The following is a 21,055-nucleotide window of genomic DNA, read 5'->3' as shown; positions in this document are numbered from 1 at the left end:
CTTCATAACCACAATTTTCCTCTTCAGCGAAAGCATTGCCGTATTTTTAAAGCATTAACCTTAAGCATCTTGAACACCCATTTAAAAGAAATAAATTTTAGCTATTTATCAATTTTACTTCCTAATCCATTTGAAAATTGAACTTTTTTCTTTGACCTGTAGTATTCTTTAATCAAAATCATAGCATCTTTTTAACATCATATATTCAGTATAGTATCTTTATTTTTTATTATCATCATCGTTTTTTGTTGTGGCTGTTATTAATTTTCCTATTGATCAATCCACAATCTTGAACGAATTGCTCTAAATATAATATACAAGTCATTAATGAATCAAAGTATATTCTTGTATTGCTGGAAGCATAATAATGAATGACATGTCAGTAATTCAACATACATTTACTCACTGTGATGTTTTCTCACCGAAATCTTTGAACTTTTTATTTAATATAGAAATAATTCAATTGTAAATCCAGAAGAGCTCAAGCCCCTACTGCTTCATATTGATAAAGAACTTTTTAATATTGACATAATTAGTGTACGTGACCCGTCTAAATAATTAGATAGATATGTACACACACAGATACAACCCTTCCCACACCCTCTCCCTTTCCTGACTACAACCCCGCTCATTAGCGTATGACTACTACCTCTCTACCATAAATGAAAGACAGAGACCAAATAATCGAACGTCTGCAATATATATATATATATATATATATATATATATATATATATATATATATATATATATATATACATATATATATATATATATATATATATAATCATCATCATCACCATCTTGACGACTTAACAACCTTCAAAGTCTGTTTTTGGAATTGCTTGAAAGAAATATAAAACTCGACCTCAAAGAGCTATTACTTTGGGGAAAGTATATTTGAGAGATTAACTAAGAGAAACTGGAAGTCAGTTCCTGATTGAAAATAAGTGAATATTGGAGAAGGTCTGTTTCAAAGGAGAAATAAGAGGGAACTGAGAACCGTTTAAGATAAGATATAGTAAAAAAAGAAAAAGATTAATTGTTCATAGAAAAAAAGAAATCTGGATTATGTAGTCTCCAGAAAGAATAAGGAAAAATTAAGAACGCCTGCTTTGTTCGAAAGAAGATTAAGAAACAAAAAGATCTGTTTGAGGAGAAAGAAAAGAAGCGGAGGTCTGCTACAAAAAGAAATAAAGAGAATAGGACATTCTGTTTACTGATAAGAATGCATTTATGCATTATGGAAATATAGCCAATAATTGGGGCCGGAAAGATCATTCAAAATTTACAAAATGTTAACTGTAAAGGACTTGAACATCCTGCATTTTTCTCTGACAGTTCTTTATGTCAGCGACTATGGAGTATTTATGAATAAAAAAAGCCTGTTTCATGAATGCAGAGACAAACATATATTGCGGAATGAAAAAACCTTATATAAAATATCTATGAAACTAATGACATATTGAATATATGGGCATTAATTGAAAATAGGCAATACCTAAGAGAAAAAGTAACAAATGGACTGCATACGGAGATAATGAATATGGGGCATCAATTGAAAACCATCTGTACCAAAGAAAAGAGTAACGAACGGAAATACATGCCATGAGAAAAAAGATATTCGTGAAACAAATATGCATGATCGAAACGAATAGATTAAAGATAAGAACCCGATCAAAAGCTGTAGTTCACACAATAAAAGCTAAAGATAAAATTATAGCAATAAATTCCTATTCAAGAAAAACAGTAAAAGACTTTTCTACAAAATGGTTAAAAGTAGTGTTTACCAAATACTGCTATACTTTTACCTAAGAGCAAAACTGAAAAATGGATACGAAAAAACTATATAAAAATAAAATGACATTTCCCTTGAATAAAACATGCAGATGACAAGAGTACCTTCCACAATCATCGTCTTCAGAAAAGGAAGTCACCAAACATCACCACACGACTGGGCTGCATATGAAGGCGTGGCCTTCCCTTCGTGGTCATTCCTGAAAGGGGCCGGTATAAATAGAGCATTTCCTCCGTACTGGACCACATACGGATCTGAAATCCTATGGACATGTACACAAAGGTGAGGTCGAAATGATCGGATTGAACTTTAGTACCTCAGTTCTCTCCAATCTCCTTTATATAATATACATACATACTGTACATACATTCATTCACACACATACATACATACATACATATATATATATATATATATATATATATATATATATATATATATATATATATACATGTACATATATATACATACATATATACATTATATATATATATACATAATTAACATAATTATATAAATCATCTCCTCTTATGCCAATTGATGCAAAGGGCCTCGAGATATATATATATATATATATATATATATATATATATATATATATATATATATATATATATATATATATGTATGTATGTATATATATATACACATCTTTCCTGTCACAATGTGTGATATTGTCAGACGTATGATTACCCGGTTTTTCGCCCGTCCCTCGAGTAGGGGGGGAGAGGGGTAGACGTGTTTTAGCCAGAAAAGGGGATAGGGGTGGAAAGGGTTAAATCTGTGAGTGTGTGTGCATATCCATCTACACAACTAGTCGTAATTTTTGACGGGTCGTGTACACTAGTTTGAAAATATAACACTTAGGAGTTTTGTGAATGGGCACAGCATCAATGTGGAGATTTGTGATTTCAGTAATTCCTAATTTCCTAATTTCTCTGTAAATCAAGTTCTGGGGAGTGATGCGACAATGTGCATATACATAAACAATATGTGTAAAAGATATTTACATAATTCTGAAATCACTTGGAAAAATTTTAAGGTTAAATTGTGACTGAATAAATCTTAGAATTCTGTGGATTAGGTAATATACAATATCACCATTCTTAACTTGCGCTTGTTGGCATACTAGATCCTAGACGTTTAGTTTTCTGACAAGTGTTTTTAGTATATATAATCAAACAAACAAAATTTAGTTTAGAAATGACAAACTGTTTGTGACCTCTTGATGCTTTCATTAAAGACAAACTAATCTATCTCCAGGTAACTCTGCTGTGTTTGGCGGCCGTGGCTTTGGCCCGCCCTGACAAGCCTGCCCCAGCTGGGTATGGGTATGCCCCACCAACACCAGCATACGCCCCACCTCAGCCATCCTACTCAGCCCCTCAACCATCCTATTCAGCCCCTCAACCATCCTACGAGAAAAAAGAGGTAACTCTAATTTCTGTTAGTAGGTTTAGGTATCAAAAAGATATTCATCAACTATTCAACTGATTTCTAATCACCTAAGAATATTTACACAGGAGAAATTTGTCTATTATAATTTATCTGATCATGTCATGACACTTTCTTGATATAAAAAATCAGATAATGTATAAATATGATCTAAATATACTGATAAAACCTATATGACTTAGCTCAAGCGCTGCCCTTTTGGCAATTTCCCAAAAAATTAAAAACATTTGGGAATAAAACTGGACACAGTATTGCTTGCAGAAGAGGTTTACATCTAAAGTGAATTTGCAGTAGCAAGGAACTAAACATCAAATGAAATATGTCTTCTTACACATTTTACAGGAGGGTATGCCCTTTGACTTCGAGTACGCCGTCAAGGACGACTACAAGGGTCTCGACTTCGACCACAACTCCAACTCCGACGGCAAGGTCGTCAACGGTCAGTACCGCGTCCTACTCCCCGACGGTCGCACTCAGATTGTCACTTATACCGCCGATCACCACAACGGATACCAGGCTGAGGTCACTTACGAGGGCGAGGCACAGTACCCACAACCCCAGCCCTACACCCCAGCCCCCTCATACTCAGCCCCTGCTCCCTCATACTCAGCCCCAGCCCCGACTTACGAACAACCCAAGCCCTCATACGGTGTTCCACACTGATGAACCGACTCTTTCATTGTCATTAATAACGCTATTTATGTGCAAATGTCTTAATTAAATATGCAATTACGAAAACAATTTTTATTGAAAATCCCTTTTACTTCAGAAAGCTGATTTCTTAGATATTAAATGGTTATCTTTAAGATGAAAATAAGCAAAATGAACTCTTGGAACAAAGAATACTGAACTGTAGATTATCACCTTTTTCCAAAGAAAAAGGTCTGATTTAGATACCAATATAGTCTCAAAGTCCTAATCTTTGTAGCTATAGATAATATAGTTATTATGCAAAATTTATAGCTACCCTCCAAACCAATATGTGTAAATTAATAAAGGGTTAAAGCAGAAGCAAATACGTCAGCAACCTGATATCCCATCAAATATTTGAATATTCCCTATTTCCAATGGTAGGCTATAAGTAATGTACAGATATCATAAGTTTATCAGATGTTATAATTTATAACCTCTAATCTTTTTGCGAAAAATTCTGTAAAAATTCGTAGCGTGGTGAGTTGCTTTAGAAGGCTATAAAAAGTTTCTCTAGCACTTTCCAGGGTGGCACCCACCAACTTCAAACTCTTAAAGAGCTACTTTTAAAAAAATATAGGGGACACACTAAATGTTTTTACTGAAACTGCTTTGCAATATCTATTTGCAATTTAAGATTTGCAACCAAATCCTGAGAAAGTTATATTATTATTAAATTTCCACTTCTTGAAAGCAGATTAGTTATATAGCAATTTCTCAAAGTGTTGCTTTGCAGTCCACAGCAACAACCATCCTCGATAAAGAAGACCTTATTGCTGTGCTATATCAAAGGTGACAGCTTCAGACATCCAGTCTGAAGAGGCGAATAAAATAAACTCGGATTTAAAAGCATCGTCCACATATCTCACCTCACCTTTACGTACATGTTGATGATGTTTGAGGTTCGAATGTGAAAAAAGACGGAGGCAATATATATCCATATCTTCTTGTCTAACATTCTGACAATTCAAAGCAGAAAAATATAATCAGTCATTTTATCTCATCCTGCCATTTGCAGTAGAATGAAGCTAATATAACCTGTGGTGGCCGATGTGGTAACGTCCTAGACTGGTGAACACAACACTCCGGTTCGAGTCCCACTCACACTCGTTAGTTTCTCTGGTCGCTACAACCTCACCATCCTTGAGAGCTAAGTAAGGGGGGATTGGGGGAGGTCTATAGATCTATCTGCTGAATCACAAGCAGCCATTGCCGGACCCTCCTTGGACCTAGCTTGGGTGGAGAAGGGGCGTGGGCTCTGATCATATGTATATATGGCCAGTCTCTGGGGTATTATCTTCCTTTATAGGGCAATGTCACTGTCTCTTGCATCTGACATTTATGAGCGGCCTTTAACCCTTTAAACCTTCATTGTACACATTCTTCATATTCTCAATTTTCCTCTTCACTGAAAGCATTGCCGTATTTGGTAAGCATTTACCTTAAGCATCTTGAAGTCACATTTTTTTAGCATTTAGAAGAAATAAATGTTCGCCATTTATTAATTTCTTACTTCCTAATCTATTTGAAAATTAAACTTTGTTTTCTTTAACCTTTAGTATTCTTAAACTAAAATCATAGAATCCTTTTTAACACTATGTATTCAGTATAGTATTTTTATTTTTATTATCATCATCGTTTTTTGTTGTTGCCGTTATTAATTTTCCTATCAATCAATCCATCAGTATAATACTATTTTTATTTTGATTATCCTCAATATTTTTTGTTGTGGTTGTTATTAATTTTCCTAATAATCAATCCATAATCTTGAACGAATTGCTCTAAATATAATATACAAGTCATTAATGAAATGAAGTATATTCTTGTATTGCTTAAAGCATAATACTGAGGGACATCTCAGTAACACAACATACAATCATTCACTGCGATGTTTTCCCACCGAAATCTTTGAACTTTTTGTTTACTGTAGAAATAATTTAATTGTAAACCCAGAAGGGCTCAAGCCCCTACTGCTCCATAAAACATTTTAATATTGACATAATTAGTGTACGTGACCCGTCAAAATATTTACATAATGTACACACAAACAGATTCAACCCTTCCCACACCCCTCCCCCTTTCCTAACTACAACCCCTCTCACTAGGGTATGAGTACTGTCGTTCTACCATAAAAGAAGGAAGGAGAGACCGAATAATCGAACGTCTGGAATAAATATATATACAGTATATATATATATATATATATATATATATATATATATATAAAATCATCATCATCACCATCTTGACGACTTGACGACCTTCAGTCTCTATACTTGGAATTGCTTGGATGAAATCTAAAACTCGACTTTAGAGAGCTATTACTTTGGGGCTAAGTATATTCGAGAGATTAACTAAGAGAAATTGCATGTCAGTTCCTGATTAAAAATAAGGGAATATTGGAGAAGGTCTGTTTGAAAGCAGAAATAAGAGGGAACTGACAACTGTTTAGGATAAGATATGGTAAAAAAAAGACTAATTATATATAAAAAAGAAAACTAGAATATGTGGTCTTTAGAAAGAATAAGAAAAAAATTAAGAACGTCTGCTCTGTTCGAAAGAAGATTAAGAAACAGAAAGATCTGTTTCAGAGGAGAAAGAAAAGAAACGGAGGTCTGCTCCAAAAAGAATGAAAGAGAATGAGGCATTCTGTTTACTGATTGGAATGAATTTATGCAGTATGGAAATATAGCCAATAGTTGTGGCCGGAAACATCATTCAAAATTTAACAGCAAAGGACTTGAGCGTCCTGCGCATTTCCCTGACCGTTCTATGGAGTATTTATGAATATAAAAGCCTCTTTAATAAAAGCAGAGACAAACAAATGTTACAAATGAAAAACCTTACATGAAATATCCACGAAACTAATGATATATTGAATATATGGGCATTAAATGAAAACAGCCAATACCAAATAGAAAAAGTAACAAATGGACTGGATACTGAGACACTGAATATGGGGAATCAATTGAAAACCATCTGTACCAAAGAAAGAAGTAACGAACGGAGGTACTTGCCATGAGAAAAAAGATATTCGTGAAACAAATATGCATGATCGAAACGAATAGATAAAAGATAAGAACCCGATCAAAAGCTATAGTTCACATAATAAAAGTTAAAGATAAAATTATAGCAATAAATTCCTATTCAAGAAAAACAGTAAGAGACTTTTCTACAAAATGGTTAAAAGTAGTGTTTACAAAAAATTGTTATACTTTTATCTAAGAGGAAAATTATGACACTAAAAAATGGGCACGAAAAAACTATATATATAATATCATAATTACATTTTCCTTGAATAAAACATGCAAATGACGTGAGTACCTTCCAAAATTATCGTCTTCAGAAAAGGAAGTCACCAAACGTGACCACACGACTGGGCTGCATCTGAAGGCGTGGCCTTCCCTTCGAGGTCATTCCTGAAAGGGGCCGGTATAAATAGAGCATTTCCTCCGTATTGGACCACATACGGATCTGAAATCCTATCGACATGTACACGAAGGTGAGGTCAAAGTGATCGGATTGAATTTTAATAGCGCAGTTCTTTCCAATCTCCCATATATATATATATATATATATATATATATATATATATATATATATATATATATATATATATATATATCTTTCCAGTCACACTGTGTGACATTCCCAAGCATATAATTACTCGGTTTTCCCAGTCCATCGAGGAGGGGGGGGGGGAGAAGTGTAGCTGTGTTGTAGTCATGAAAGGGGATAGGGGTGCGAAGGGTTGAATCTGTGTGAGTGTGTGTGTGCATATCCATCTAGTTTGAAAATATAACACTTACGAGTTTTGTGGATGGGCACAGCATCTATGTGGAGATTTGTGATTTAAATAAGGAGTAATTTGTCTTTAAATCAAGTTCTGGGGTGTGATATGACATTATTCATATGCATAAATAATATGTGTAAAAAAATATTGTCATAATTCTGTAATCACTAGTCAAAAATATAAGGTTAAACTGTGACTGAAATTATCTAAAAATTCTTTGGATTAGGTAATATATTACCATTCTTATCATGTGCTTGTTGGCATACTAGATCCTAGACGTCCAGATTTCTTTAGTGTTCTGACAAGTGTTTTGATATGTAAAATCAAACAAAGAAAATTTAATTTAGAAATGACAAACTGTTTGTGACCTCTTGATGCTTTCATTAAAAACAAACTAATTAATTTTCAGGTAACTCTGCTGTGTTTGGCGGCCGTGGCTTTGGCCCGCCCTGACAAGCCTGCCCCAGCTGGGTATGGGTATGCCCCACCAACACCAGCATACGCCCCACCTCAGCCATCCTACTCAGCCCCTCAACCATCCTATTCAGCCCCCCAACCATCCTACGAGAAAAAAGAGGTAAATATCTGATTTCTGTTAGTAGGTTTAGGTATCGAAGAGATATTCATCAACCATTCAACTGATCTCTAATCACCTAAGAATATTCAAACAGGAAAAATTTGTCTATTATAATTCATCCGGTCTTGTCATGAGACTTTCTTAATATAAAAATCAGATAATGTATAAATATGATATAAATATACTGATAAAACCAATATGACTTAGCTCGAGCTCTGCCCTTTTGGCACTTTTCCAAAAATTAAAAGCAATTGGGAATAAAAATGGAGAGGTTTACATCTAAAGTAAATTTACAACAGCAAGGAATTGAACACCAAATGAAATATATCTTCTTATGGATTTCAGGAGGGTATGCCCTTCGACTTCGAATACGCCGTCAAGGACGACTACAATGGTCTCGACTTCGACCACAACTCCAACTCTGACGGCAAGGTCGTCAACGGTCAGTACCGCGTCCTCCTCCCCGACGGTCGCACTCAGATCGTCACTTACACCGCCAATCACCACAACGGATACCAGGCTGAGGTCACTTACGAGGGCGAGGCCCAGTACCCACAACCCCAGCCCTACAACCCAGCCCCTTCATACTCAGCCCCTGCTCCCTCATACTCAGCCCCAGTCCCAACTTATGAACAACCCAAGCCCTCATACGGTATTCCACACTGATGAACCGACTCTTTCATTGTCATTAATAACGATATTTATGTGCAAATGTCTTAATTAAATATGCAAATACGAAAACACAATTTTTATTGAACATCAATCTCATTCCAGAAGGCTGCTTTCTTTGATATCAAATGGTTATCTTTAAGATGAAAATAAGCAAAATGAACTCTTAAAATGATAGAATACTGAACAGTAGATTGTCATCCTTTTCCAAGGCAAAAGACTGATTTAGATAGCAATATAGTCTCAAAGTCCTAATCTTTGTATCTATTGATAATATAGTTACTATGCAAAATTTATAACTACCTTCCAACCCGATACCTGTAAATAAATAAATGGTTGAAGCAGAAGCAAATACGTCAACCTGACAGACCATCAAATACTTGAATATTCACCCTTTCCAACGGTATATGCATTATACAGATATCACAAGTTTATCAGAAGCTATAATTCCTAACCTCTAATCTTTTTGCGAAAAATTCTGTGAAAATTTGTAGCATGGCGAGTTACTTTAGAAGGCTATAATGAGTTTCTCTGGCATTTTCCAGGATGGCACCCTCCAACTTCTTTTAAAAAATATATTAGACACACTAAATGTTTTAACTGAAACTATTTGCAATATCTATTTGCAATTTAAGATTTACAACCAAATCTTGAGAAAGTTATATTATTATCAAATTTCCACTTCCTCAAACCAGATTAGTTATAAAGCAATTTCTCAAAGTCCTACTTTGCAGTCCACAGCAACAACCATCCTTGATAAAGAAGACCTAATTGCTGTGCTATATCAAAGGTAACAGCTTCAGACATCCCAGTATGGAGAGGCGAATAGAATAAACTAGGATTTAAAAGCATTATCCAGATATCTTGCCTCACCTTTACGTACATGTTGATGATGTTTGAGGTTCGAATGTGATCAAAGACGGAGGCAATTTTTTATCGATATCTTCTCGTCTAACATTCTGACACGACCTTCTCCCACCAGGTCAAATCCCTTGCTTTACTTTAAAAATAAAGAAAAAAGGATTATGGAAATAACCTGGTTGACATTTCAAAGCAGAAAACACATAATCAGTCATTTTATCTCATTCTGCCACTTGCAATAGAATGAAGCTAATATAACCTGTGGTGGCCGATGTGGTAACATCCCTGAATGGTGAACGCCAGGCTGCAGTTTGAATCCCGCTCAAACTCGTTAGTTTCTTTGGTCGCTGCAACCTCACCATCTTCGACAGCTAAGTAAGGGATGTTTGGGGGAGCCAATAGATCTATCTGCTGAGCCATCAGCAGCCAATACCTGGCCCTTCTTGGTCCTAGCTTGGATGGAGAGGGGACATGGGTGCTGATCATATGTATAAATTGTCAGTCGCTAGGGCGTTGTCCTGCTTGATAGGCCCAGGTCACTGTCTCTTGCCAATGCCATTCATGAGTGACCTTTAAACTTTAATTGTACCCATTCTTCATAACCACAATTTTCCCTCTTAAGTGAAAGCATTGCCGTATTTGGTAAGCATTCACCTGAAGCATCTTGAGCTCTCATTTTTAGGCATTTAGAAGAAAGAAATTTTCGCCATTTATTAATTTTACTTTCTAATCTATTTGAAAATAAACTTTGGTTTCTTTAATCTGTAGTTTTCTTCAATTAAAATCATAGCATCCTTTTCAACATTATATATCCAGTATAATACTATTTTTATTTCCATTATTTTCATCATTATTTTTTTGTTGTGGCTGATATTAATTTTCCTATTATTTATTCCATAATCTAGAACGATACTAAAGGCTGTATATATAATATAAAAGTCATTAATGAAATGAAGTATGTTTTTGTATTGCTTGAAAACAAATACTGGATGACATGTCAGTAACTCAACATACATTTACTCACTGCGATGTTTTCCTACCGAAATCTGTGAACTTTTTATTTACTAGTGAAATCATTCCATTGTAAACCCGGAAGGGCTCAAGCCTCAACTACTCCATATTGATAAAGAACTTTTTAATATTGACATAAATTAGTGTTCGTGACCCGTCTAAATATTTAGATAGATATGTACAGACAAATAAATTCAATACTTCCTACACCCTCCCCCTTTCCTAACTACAACCCCTCTCACTAGGGTATGGCTACTTCCTCTCTACCATAAATGAAGGAAGGAGAGACCAAATAATCGAACGTCTGCAATATATATATATATATATATATATATATATATATATGTATATATATATATATACATATATATATATATATATATATATATATATATATATATATATATATATATATATATATATAATTATCATTATCACCATCTTGGCGACTTGACAACCCTCCGTCTATATTGTTGGAATTGATTGAAGGAAATATAAAACTCGACTTCAAAGATCTATTACTTTGGGGCAAGTATATTCGAAAGATAAAATAAAAGAAACTGGAGGTCAGTTCCTGAATAAAAATAAGAGAATATTGGAGAAGGTCTGTTTGAAAGGAAAAGTAAGAGGGAACTGAGAACTGTTTAAGATGATAGATAGTAAAGAATAAAGATTAATTACTCATGAAAAAAAGAAAATTGAAATATTTGGTCTTCAGAAAGAGTAAGAAAAAATTAAGAACGCATGCTCTGTTTGGAAGAAGATTAAGAAACAATCAGATCTTTTTGAGAGGAAAAAGAAAAGAAACGGAGGTCTGCTCCAAAAAGAGTTAAAGAGAATGGTCATTCTCTTTTCTGGTAAGAATGCATTTATGCATTGTGGAAATATAGCCAATCGTTGTGGCCGGAAAGATCATTCAAAATTTACAAGATGTTAACTGTGAAAGACTTGAATGTCCTCCGTTTTTCTCTGACCGTTCTATGGAGTATTTATGAATATAAAACTTTAAAAATGCAGAGATGAACATATATTGCGGAGTGAAAATCCTTACAAGAAATATCATTGAAACTAATGATATATTGAATATATGGGCATTAATTGAAAATAGGCGATACCAAAGAGAAATAGTTAACAGATGGACTGCATACTGAGACACTGAATATGGGGGGTGGGGGGGGGGGGCATCAATTGAAAACCGCCTGTACCAAAGAAAGAAGTAACGAACGGAGGTAATTGCTATAAGAAAAAACATATATTCGTGAAAGAACTATGCATGATCAAAACGAATAGATTAATGATAAGAACCCATTCAAAAGCTGTAATTCACATAGTAAAAGCTAAAGATAAAACCATAGCAATAAATTCCTATTAAAAAAAACGATAAGAGACTTTTCTACAAAAAGGTTAAAAGTAGTGTTTACCAAATACTGCTATACTTTTACCTAAGAGGAAAACTATAACACTAAAAAATGGACATGGAAAAACTATATACATGATAATCTAATTATATTTGCCTTGAATAAAAATGCAAGTGACGTGAGTACCTTCCAAAATTATCGTCTTCAGAAAAGGAAGTCACCAAACGTGACCACACGACTGGGCTGAATCTGAAGGCGTCGCCTTCCCTTCGAGGTCATTCCTGAAAGCGGCCGGTATAAATAGAGCATTTCCTCCGTATTGGATCACATACGAATCTGAAATCCTATCGACATGTACACGAAGGTGAGGTCAAAGTGACCGGATTGACCATTAATATTGCAATTCTTTCCAATCTCCCATACATACATACATATACATACATACATATATATATATATATATATATATATATATATATATATATATATATATATATATATATATATATTTATCTTTCCTGTCACACTGTTTGACATTGCCAGACGTATAATTATTCGGTTTTTCCCAGTCCCTCGAGTGGGGGGGGGGAGGAGGGTAGCTGTGTTGTAGTCATGAAAGGGGATAGGGGTGGGAAGGGTGGAATCTGTGTGAGTGTGTGCATATCCATCTAGCTATCTAGTCGTAATTTTTGACGGGTCGTGTACAATCATTTGAAAATATAACACTGACGACTTACGTGAATGGGCACAACATCTATGTGGAGATTTATGATTTCAGTAATGCTTAATTTATCTATAAATCAAGTTCTGGGGAGTGATGTGACATTATGCATATGCATGAATAATATGTGTAAAAAATATATACATAATTCTGTAATTACTTGTTAAAAACATAAGGTTAAACTGTGACTGAAATTAACTAAGAATTCTTTGGATTAGGTAATATATTACCATTCTTATCATGTGCTTGTTGGCATACTAGATCCTAGACGTCCAGCTTTCTTTAGTGTTCTGACAAGTGTTTTTAATATATATAATAAAACAAAGAAAATTTAATTTAGAAATGACAAACTGTTTGTGACCTCTTGATACTTTAATTAAAGACAAACTAATTTATCTCCAGGTAACTCTGCTGTGTTTGGCGGCCGTGGCTTTGGCCCGCCCTGACAAGCCTGCCCCAGCTGGGTATGGGTATGCCCCACCAACACCAGCATACGCCCCACCTCAGCCATCCTACTCAGCCCCTCAACCATCCTATTCAGCCCCTCAACCATCCTACGAGAAAAAAGAGGTAACTATCTCAATTCTGTTAGTAGGTTTAGGTATCAAGGAGATATTCATCAACTATTCAACTGATTTCTAATCACCTAAGAATATTTAAACAGGAAAAATTTGTCTATTATAATTCATCCGATCTTGTCATGAGACTTTCTTAATATAAAAAATCAGATAATGAATAAATATGATCTAAATATACTGATAAAACCAATATGAAAATTTTTGAAAATTTTCTAAAAAATTAAAAACATTTGGGAATAAAAATGGAGACAGTATTGTTTGCAGAAGAGGTTTACATCTAAAGTAAATTTACAACAGCAAGGAATTAAACATCAAATGAAATATATCTTCTTACGGATTTCAGGAGGGTATGCCCTTTGACTTCGAGTACGCCGTCAGGGATGACTACAAGGGTCTCGACTTCGACCACGACTCCAACTCTGACGGCAAGGTCGTCAACGGTCAGTACCGCGTCCTCCTCCCCGACGGTCGCTCTCAGATCGTCACTTACACCGCCGATCACCACAACGGATACCAGGCTGAGGTCACTTACGAGGGCGAGGCCCAGTACCCACAACCCCAGCCCTACAACCCAGCCCCTTCATACTCAGCCCCTGCTCCCTCATACTCAGCCCCAGCCCCAACTTATGAACAACCCAAGCCCTCATACGGTGTTCCACACTGATGAGCCGACTCTTTCATTGTCATTAATAGCGATATTTATGTCCAAATGTCTTAATTAAAAATGCAAATACGAAAACAATTTTTATTGAAAATCCCTTTTATTTCAGAAAGATGCTTTCTTAGATATCAAATAGTTATCTTTAAGATGAAAATAAGCAAAATGAACTCTTTGAATAAAAGAATACTGAACAGTAGATTATCACCCTTTTCCAAGCCAAAAGACTGATTTAGATAGCAATATAGTCTCAAAGTCCTAATCTTTATAACTATCGATAATATAGTTACTATGTAAAATTTATAACTACCCTCCAACCCGATACGTGTAAACTAATAAATGGTTAAAGCAAAAGCAAACACGTCAGCAAACTGACATACCATCAAGTATTTAAATTTTCCCCCTTTCCAATGATACAAGTAATGTACATATATCATAAGTTTATCAGAATTTATGATTGACAACCTCTAATCGTTTTGTGAAAAATTAGGTAAAAATTCATAGCTTTTCGATTTACTTTAGAAGGCTATAAAAAGTTTCTCCAGCATTTTCCAGGGTGGCACCTTCCAACTTCAAACCCTTAAAGATTTACTTTTAAAAAATATAGGGGACACACTAAATGTGTTTACTGAAACTACTTTGCAATATCTATTTGCAATTTAAGATTTGCAACCAAATCCTGAGTTATATTATTGAATTTCCACTTCTTCAAAGCAGATTAGTTATAAAGCAATTTCTCAAAGTGCTGCTTTGCAGTGCACAGCAACAACCACGATAAAGAAGACCTTATTGCTGTGTTATATCAAAGGGACATATTCAGACATCCAGTCTGAAGAGGCGAACAGAATAAACTCAGATTTAAGAACATTATCCAAATATCTCGCCTGTTGATGATGTTTGAGGTTCGAATGTGATCAAAGACGGAGGCAATTTATATCGATATCTTCCTTTCTGACATTCTGACACGACCTTCTCCTACAGGGTCAAAAAAAAAAAAGATTATTGAAATGATCTGGTTGACGATTCAAAGCAGAAATACATGATCAGTCTTTTTATCTTAATCTGTCATTTGCAATAGAATGAAGCTAATATAAACTATGGTGGCCGATGTGGTAACATCCCTGACTGGTGAACGCAACACTGCCGTTCGCGTCCCGCTCAAACTCGTTAGTTTCTTTGGTCGCTGCAACCTCACCATCCTTATGAGCTAGGGATGGGAGGGGGGGGGGAGCCTATAAATCTATCTGCTAAGTCACTAGCCACCATTGCCTAGCCCCACTTGGTCCTAGCTTGGGTGGAGAGGGGGCGTGGGAGCTGATCATATATATCTATGGTCAATCTCTAGGGTATTGTCCTGCTTGATAGGGCAATATCTCTGTCCTTTGGCTCTGCCATTCATGAGTGAACTTTAAACCTTTAAACTTTCATTGTACCCATTCTTCATAACCACAATTTTCCTCTTCAGTGAAAGCATTGCCGTATTTGGTAAGCATTTAACTTGAGCATCTTGAACTCTCATTCTTTTAGCATTTAGAAGAAATAAATTTTCGCCATTTATTAATTTTACTTCCTAATCTATTTGAAAAATTAATTTTGTTTGCTTTAATCTCTGGTATTCTTTAATCAAAATTGTAGCATCCTTTTTAACATTGTGTATTCAGTATAGTATTTCTATTTTTATTATCAGCATCGTTTTTTGTTGTTGCCGTTATTAATTTTCCTATCAATCAATCCATCAATATAATACTATTTTTTATTTTAATTATTAGCATCATTATTTTTTTTTGTGGCTGTTATTCATTTTTCTATTAATCAATCCACAATATTGAACGAATTTCTATAAATATATTATACAATTCATTAATGAAACGAAGTATATTCTTTGTATTGCTAGAAGCATAATAATGAATGACAAGTCAGTAACTCAACATACATTCTCTCACTGCGATGTTTTCCCAACGAAATCTTTGAACTCTTTATTGAATATAGAGATAATTCGATTGTAAACCCAGAAGAGCTCAAGCTACTACTGCTCCACATTATTAAAGAACATATTAATATTGATAAAATTAGTGTACGTGACCCATCAAGATATTTAGATATATATATGCACACAAACAGATTCAACCCTTCCCACACCCTCCCCCTTTCGTGACTAAAACCCATCTCACTAGGGTATGACTACTTCCTCTCTACCATAAATGAGATACGGAGGGACCGAATAATCGAACATCTGACATACAGTATATATATATATATATATATATATATATATATATATATATATATATATATATATATATATATATATATATATATGTATATATATATATATATATATATATATATATATATATATATATATATATATAAAATCATCATCATCACCATCTTGGCGACTTGACAACCTTTAGTCTCTATTCTTGGAATTACTTGAATGAAATATAAAACTCGAATTTAAAGACTAATACTTTAGGGCAAGTATGTTCGAGAGATAAAATAAGAGAATCTGGTGGTCAGTTCCTGATTAAAAATAAGAGAATATTGGAGGTCTGTTCGAAAGTTAAGATAAACGGGAACTGAGAACTGTTTCAGATGAGATATAGTAAACAATAAAGATTAATTACTCATAAAATAGAAAATTGGAATATATGGTGTTTAGAAAGAATAAGAAAAAATTAAGAACGCCTGCTCTGTTCAGAAGAAGATTAAGAAACAAAAAGAACTTTTTGAGAGGAGAAAGAAAAGAAACGGAGGTCTGCTACAAAAAGAATGAAAGAGACTATAGCATTCTGATCAATGATAAGAATGCATTTATGCATTATGGAAATATAGCCAAAAGTTGTGGCCGGGAAGATCATTCACAATCTACAATATGTTAACTGTAAAGGACTTGAACGTCCTGCGTTTTTCTCTGACCCTTCTTTATGTCAGTGACTATGGAGTATTTATGAATATAAAAGTCTGTTTAATAAATGCAGGGATGAACATATATTGCAGAATGAAAAACCTTACACGTAATATCTATGAAACTAATGATATATTGAATATATGGGCATTAATTGGAAATAGGCAATACCAAAGAGAAAAAGTTAACAAATGGACTGCATTCTGATAATTGAATATGGGGGGGGGCATCAATTGAAAACTGCCTGTACCAAAGAAAGAAGTAACGAACGGAGGTAATTGCCATAAGAAAAAACATATATTCGTGAAACAACTCTGCATGATCAAAACGAATAGATTAAGGATAAGAACCCAATCAAAAGCTGTAATTCACATAATAAAAGCTAAAGATAAAACCATAGGAATAAATTCCTATTGAAAAAAAAACCATAAGACTTTTCTACAAAATGGTTAAAAGTAGTGTTTACCAAATACTGCTATACTTTTACCTAAGAGGAAAACTAAAACACTAAAAAATGGACAAGAAAAAACTATATATATGATAATATAATTACATTTTCCTTGAATAAAACATGCAAATGACGTGAGTACCTACCAAAATCATCGTCTTCAGGAAAGGAAGACACCAAACGTGACTACACGACTGGGCTGCATCTGAAGGCGTGGCCTTCCCTTCGAGGTCATTCCTGGAAGGGGCCGGTATAAATAGAGCATTTCCTCCGTATTGGACCACATACGAATCTGTCTGAAATCCTATCGACATGTACAAGAAGGTGAGATCAAAGTGACCGGATTGAATTTTAATATCTCCGTTCTTTCCAATCTCTCATATATATATAAATTATATATATATATATATAAATATATATGTATATATATATATATATATATATGTGTGTGTGTGTGAGCATGTGTATCTATATCTATATATATATATATATATATATATATATATATATATACATGTATATATATATATATATATATATATATATATACATATATATATATATATATATATATATATATATATATATGTATATATATATGTATATATATATATGTATATATAAATGTCTTTCCTGTCATACTGTGTGACATTGCCAGACGTATAATTACTCGGTTTTTCCCAGTCCCTCGAGTAGGGGGGGGGGGGGGGGGGAAAGAAGGGTAGCCGTGTTGTAGTCATGAAAGGGGATAGGGGTGGTAAGGGTGGAATCTGTGTGAGTGCGTGCATATCCATCTAGCTATCTAGTCGTAATTTTTGACGGGTCGTGTACACTAGTTTGAAAATATAACACTGAGGACTTACGTGAATGGGCACAACATCTATGTGGAGATTTATGATTTCAGTAATGCTTAATTTATCTATAAATCAAGTTCTGGGGAGTGATGTGACATTATGCATATGCATAAATAATATGTGTAAAAAATATATACATAATTCTGTAATTACTTGTTAAAAACATAAGGTTAAACTGTGACTGAAATTATCTAAGAATTCTGTGGACTAGGTAATATATTACCATTTTTATCATGTGCATGTTGGAATACTAGATCCTAGACGTCTAGATTTCTTTAGTGTTCTTACAAGTGTTTTAATACATATAATCAAAAAAAAAAATCTTAATTTTAAAATGACAAACTGCTTGTGACCTCTTGATGCTTTCATTAAAGACAAACTAATTAATTTCCAGGTAACTCTGCTGTGTTTGGCGGCCGTGGCTTTGGCCCGCCCTGACAAGCCTGCCCCAGCTGGGTATGGGTATGCCCCACCAACACCAACATACGCCCCACCTCAGCCATCCTACTCAGCCCCTCAACCATCCTATTCAGCCCCTCAACCATCCTATGAGAAAAAAGAGGTAACTATCTGATTTCTGTTAGTAGGTTTAGGTATCGAAGAGATATTCATCAACCATTCAACTGATTTCTAATCACCTAAGAATATTTAAACAGGAGAAATTTGTCTATTATAATTTATCCGATCTTGTCATGACACTTTCTTAATATTAAAAATCAGATAATGTATAAATATGATCTAAATATACTGATAAAACCAATATGACTTAGCTCAAGCGCTGCCCTTTTGGCATTTTCCCAAAAAATTAAAAACATTTGGGAATAAAGATTGGAGACTATTATTTGCCGATGAGGTTTACATCTAAAGTAAACTTACGGTAGAAAGGAATTAAAAATCAAATGAAATATATCTTCTTACCCATTTCAGGAGGGTATGCCCTTCGACTTCGAGTACGCCGTCAAAGACGACTACAAGGGTCTCGACTTCGACCACAACTCCAACTCTGACGGCAAGGTCGTCAACGGTCAGTACCGCATCCTACTCCCCGACGGTCGCACTCAGATCGTCACTTACACCGCCGATCACCACAACGGATACCAGGCTGAGGTCACTTACGAGGGAGAGGCCCAGTACCCAGAACCCCAGCCCTACAAGCCAGCCCCCTCATACTCAGCCCCTGCTCCCGCTTACTCAGCCCCAGCTCCGACTTATGAACAACCCAAGACCTCATACGGTGTTCCACACTGATGAACCGACTCTTTCATTGTCATTAATAACGATATTTATGTGCAAATGTCTTAATTAAATATGCAAATACGAAAACAATTTTCACTAAAAATCCATTTTATTTCAGAAAGCTGCTTTCTTAGATATTAAATGGTTATCTTTAAGATGAAAATAAGCAAAATGAACTCTTAGAATGAAAGGATACTGAACAGTAGATTATCAACCTTTTCCAAGGCAAAAGACTTATTTAGATAGCAATATAGTCTCAAAGTCCTAACGTTTGTAGCTATAGATAATATAGTTACTATGCAAAACTTATAACTACCCTCCAACCCGATGCGTGTAAATTAATAAAGGGTTAAAGCAGAAGCAAATACGTCAGCAATCTGACATACCATCAAATATTTGAATATTTCCCCTTTCCAATGGTAGAAGTAACGTACAGATATCATAAGTTTATCAGAAGCTATGATTCATACCCTCTGATCTTTTTGCGAAAAATTCTGTAAAAATTTGTAGCGTTGCAAGCTGCTTTAGAAGGCTATAAGTTTCTCCATCACTTTCCAGGGTGGCACCCACCAACTTCTAACCCTTAAAGAGCTACTTTTAAAAAATATAGGGGACACACTAAATGTTTTTACTGAAACTGCTTTGCAATATCTATTTGCAATTTAAGATTTGCAACCAAAGCCTGAGAAAGTTATATTATTATTAAATTTCCACTTCTTGAAAGCAGATTAGTTTTAAAGATATTTCTCAAAGTGCTGCTTTGCAGTCCACAGCAACAACCATCCTCGATAAAGAAGACCTTATTGCTGTGCTATATCAAAGGTGATAGCTTCAAACGTCCCAGTCTGAAGAGGCGAATAGAATAAACTCGGATTTGAAAGCATTGTCCAAATATCTCCCCTCACCATTACATACATGTTGATGATGTTTGAGATTCCAATGTGATCAAAGACGGAGGCAATTTATATCGATATCTTCCTTTCTATCATTTTGACACGACCTTCTCCCACAAGGTCAAGTTCCTTGCTATCCTTCAGATATAAAGAAAAAAAGAAAAAAAAAAAGGATTATGGAAATGACCTGGTTGACAATTCAAAGCAGAAAATTGATAATCAGTCATTTTATATCATTCTCCCACTTGCAATAGAATTAAGCTAATATAACCTGTGATGCCCGACGTGGTAACGTCCCTGACTGGTGAAAACCAGACTGGGGTTCAAGTCACACTCATACTCCTTATTTTTTTGGTCGCTGCAACCTCACCCTCCTTGTGAGCTAGGGATGGGGGGGGGGGGGAGCCTAAGAATCTATCTGCTGAGTCACTAGCAGTCATTGCCTGACCCTCCTTGGTCCTAGCTTGGGTGGAGAAGGGGCATGGGCGCTGATCATATGTATAAATGGTCAGTCTCTAGAGCATTATCCTGCTTCATAGGGCGATGA

The 21,055-nt window shown here is 34.9% G+C and overlaps 2 protein-coding genes, 1 long non-coding RNA gene and 1 pseudogene across 3 annotated transcripts in view; 3 read left to right on the top strand and 1 right to left on the bottom strand.

Moving 5' to 3' along the window:
• The window catches only part of LOC137657666 (uncharacterized), a 415,410-nt gene that overhangs the window by 117,951 nt on the left and 276,404 nt on the right, over window positions 1–21,055 (bottom strand). The gene's annotated exons all lie outside the window — the stretch shown is intronic.
• Window positions 3,056–8,979, top strand: LOC137657998 (cuticle protein 18.6-like; annotated as a pseudogene).
• Window positions 11,693–14,175, top strand: LOC137657997 (cuticle protein 7-like). The gene is made up of 3 exons (XM_068392717.1): window positions 11,693–11,711; window positions 13,316–13,503; window positions 13,855–14,175. Exons 1-3 carry the CDS (start codon window positions 11,693–11,695, stop codon window positions 14,173–14,175), a joined length of 528 nt encoding a protein of 175 aa, XP_068248818.1.
• LOC137657996 (cuticle protein 7-like) lies at window positions 17,838–19,627 on the top strand. The gene is made up of 3 exons (XM_068392716.1): window positions 17,838–17,849; window positions 18,774–18,941; window positions 19,307–19,627. The coding sequence occupies exons 1-3, from the start codon at window positions 17,838–17,840 to the stop codon at window positions 19,625–19,627; spliced, it is 501 nt and encodes a 166-aa protein (XP_068248817.1).

The sequence above is a fragment of the Palaemon carinicauda genome, chromosome 18, assembly GCF_036898095.1.
Source record: "Palaemon carinicauda isolate YSFRI2023 chromosome 18, ASM3689809v2, whole genome shotgun sequence".
Classification (NCBI taxonomy): Eukaryota; Metazoa; Arthropoda; class Malacostraca; order Decapoda; family Palaemonidae; genus Palaemon; species Palaemon carinicauda.
Note: the sequence above shows the minus strand (reverse complement) of the source record. Positions and strands in the feature narration are given on the sequence as shown.

What these genes read in the sequence shown, in the direction of transcription:
- LOC137657996 (XM_068392716.1), top strand. An exon ending in CATCCTATGAGAAAAAAGAG is followed by an intron (nt 18,942 to 19,306) that starts GTAACTATCTGA and finishes TACCCATTTCAG; the next exon opens with GAGGGTATGCCCTTCGACTT.
- LOC137657997 (XM_068392717.1), top strand. An exon ending in CATCCTACGAGAAAAAAGAG is followed by an intron (nt 13,504 to 13,854) that starts GTAACTATCTCA and finishes TACGGATTTCAG; the next exon opens with GAGGGTATGCCCTTTGACTT.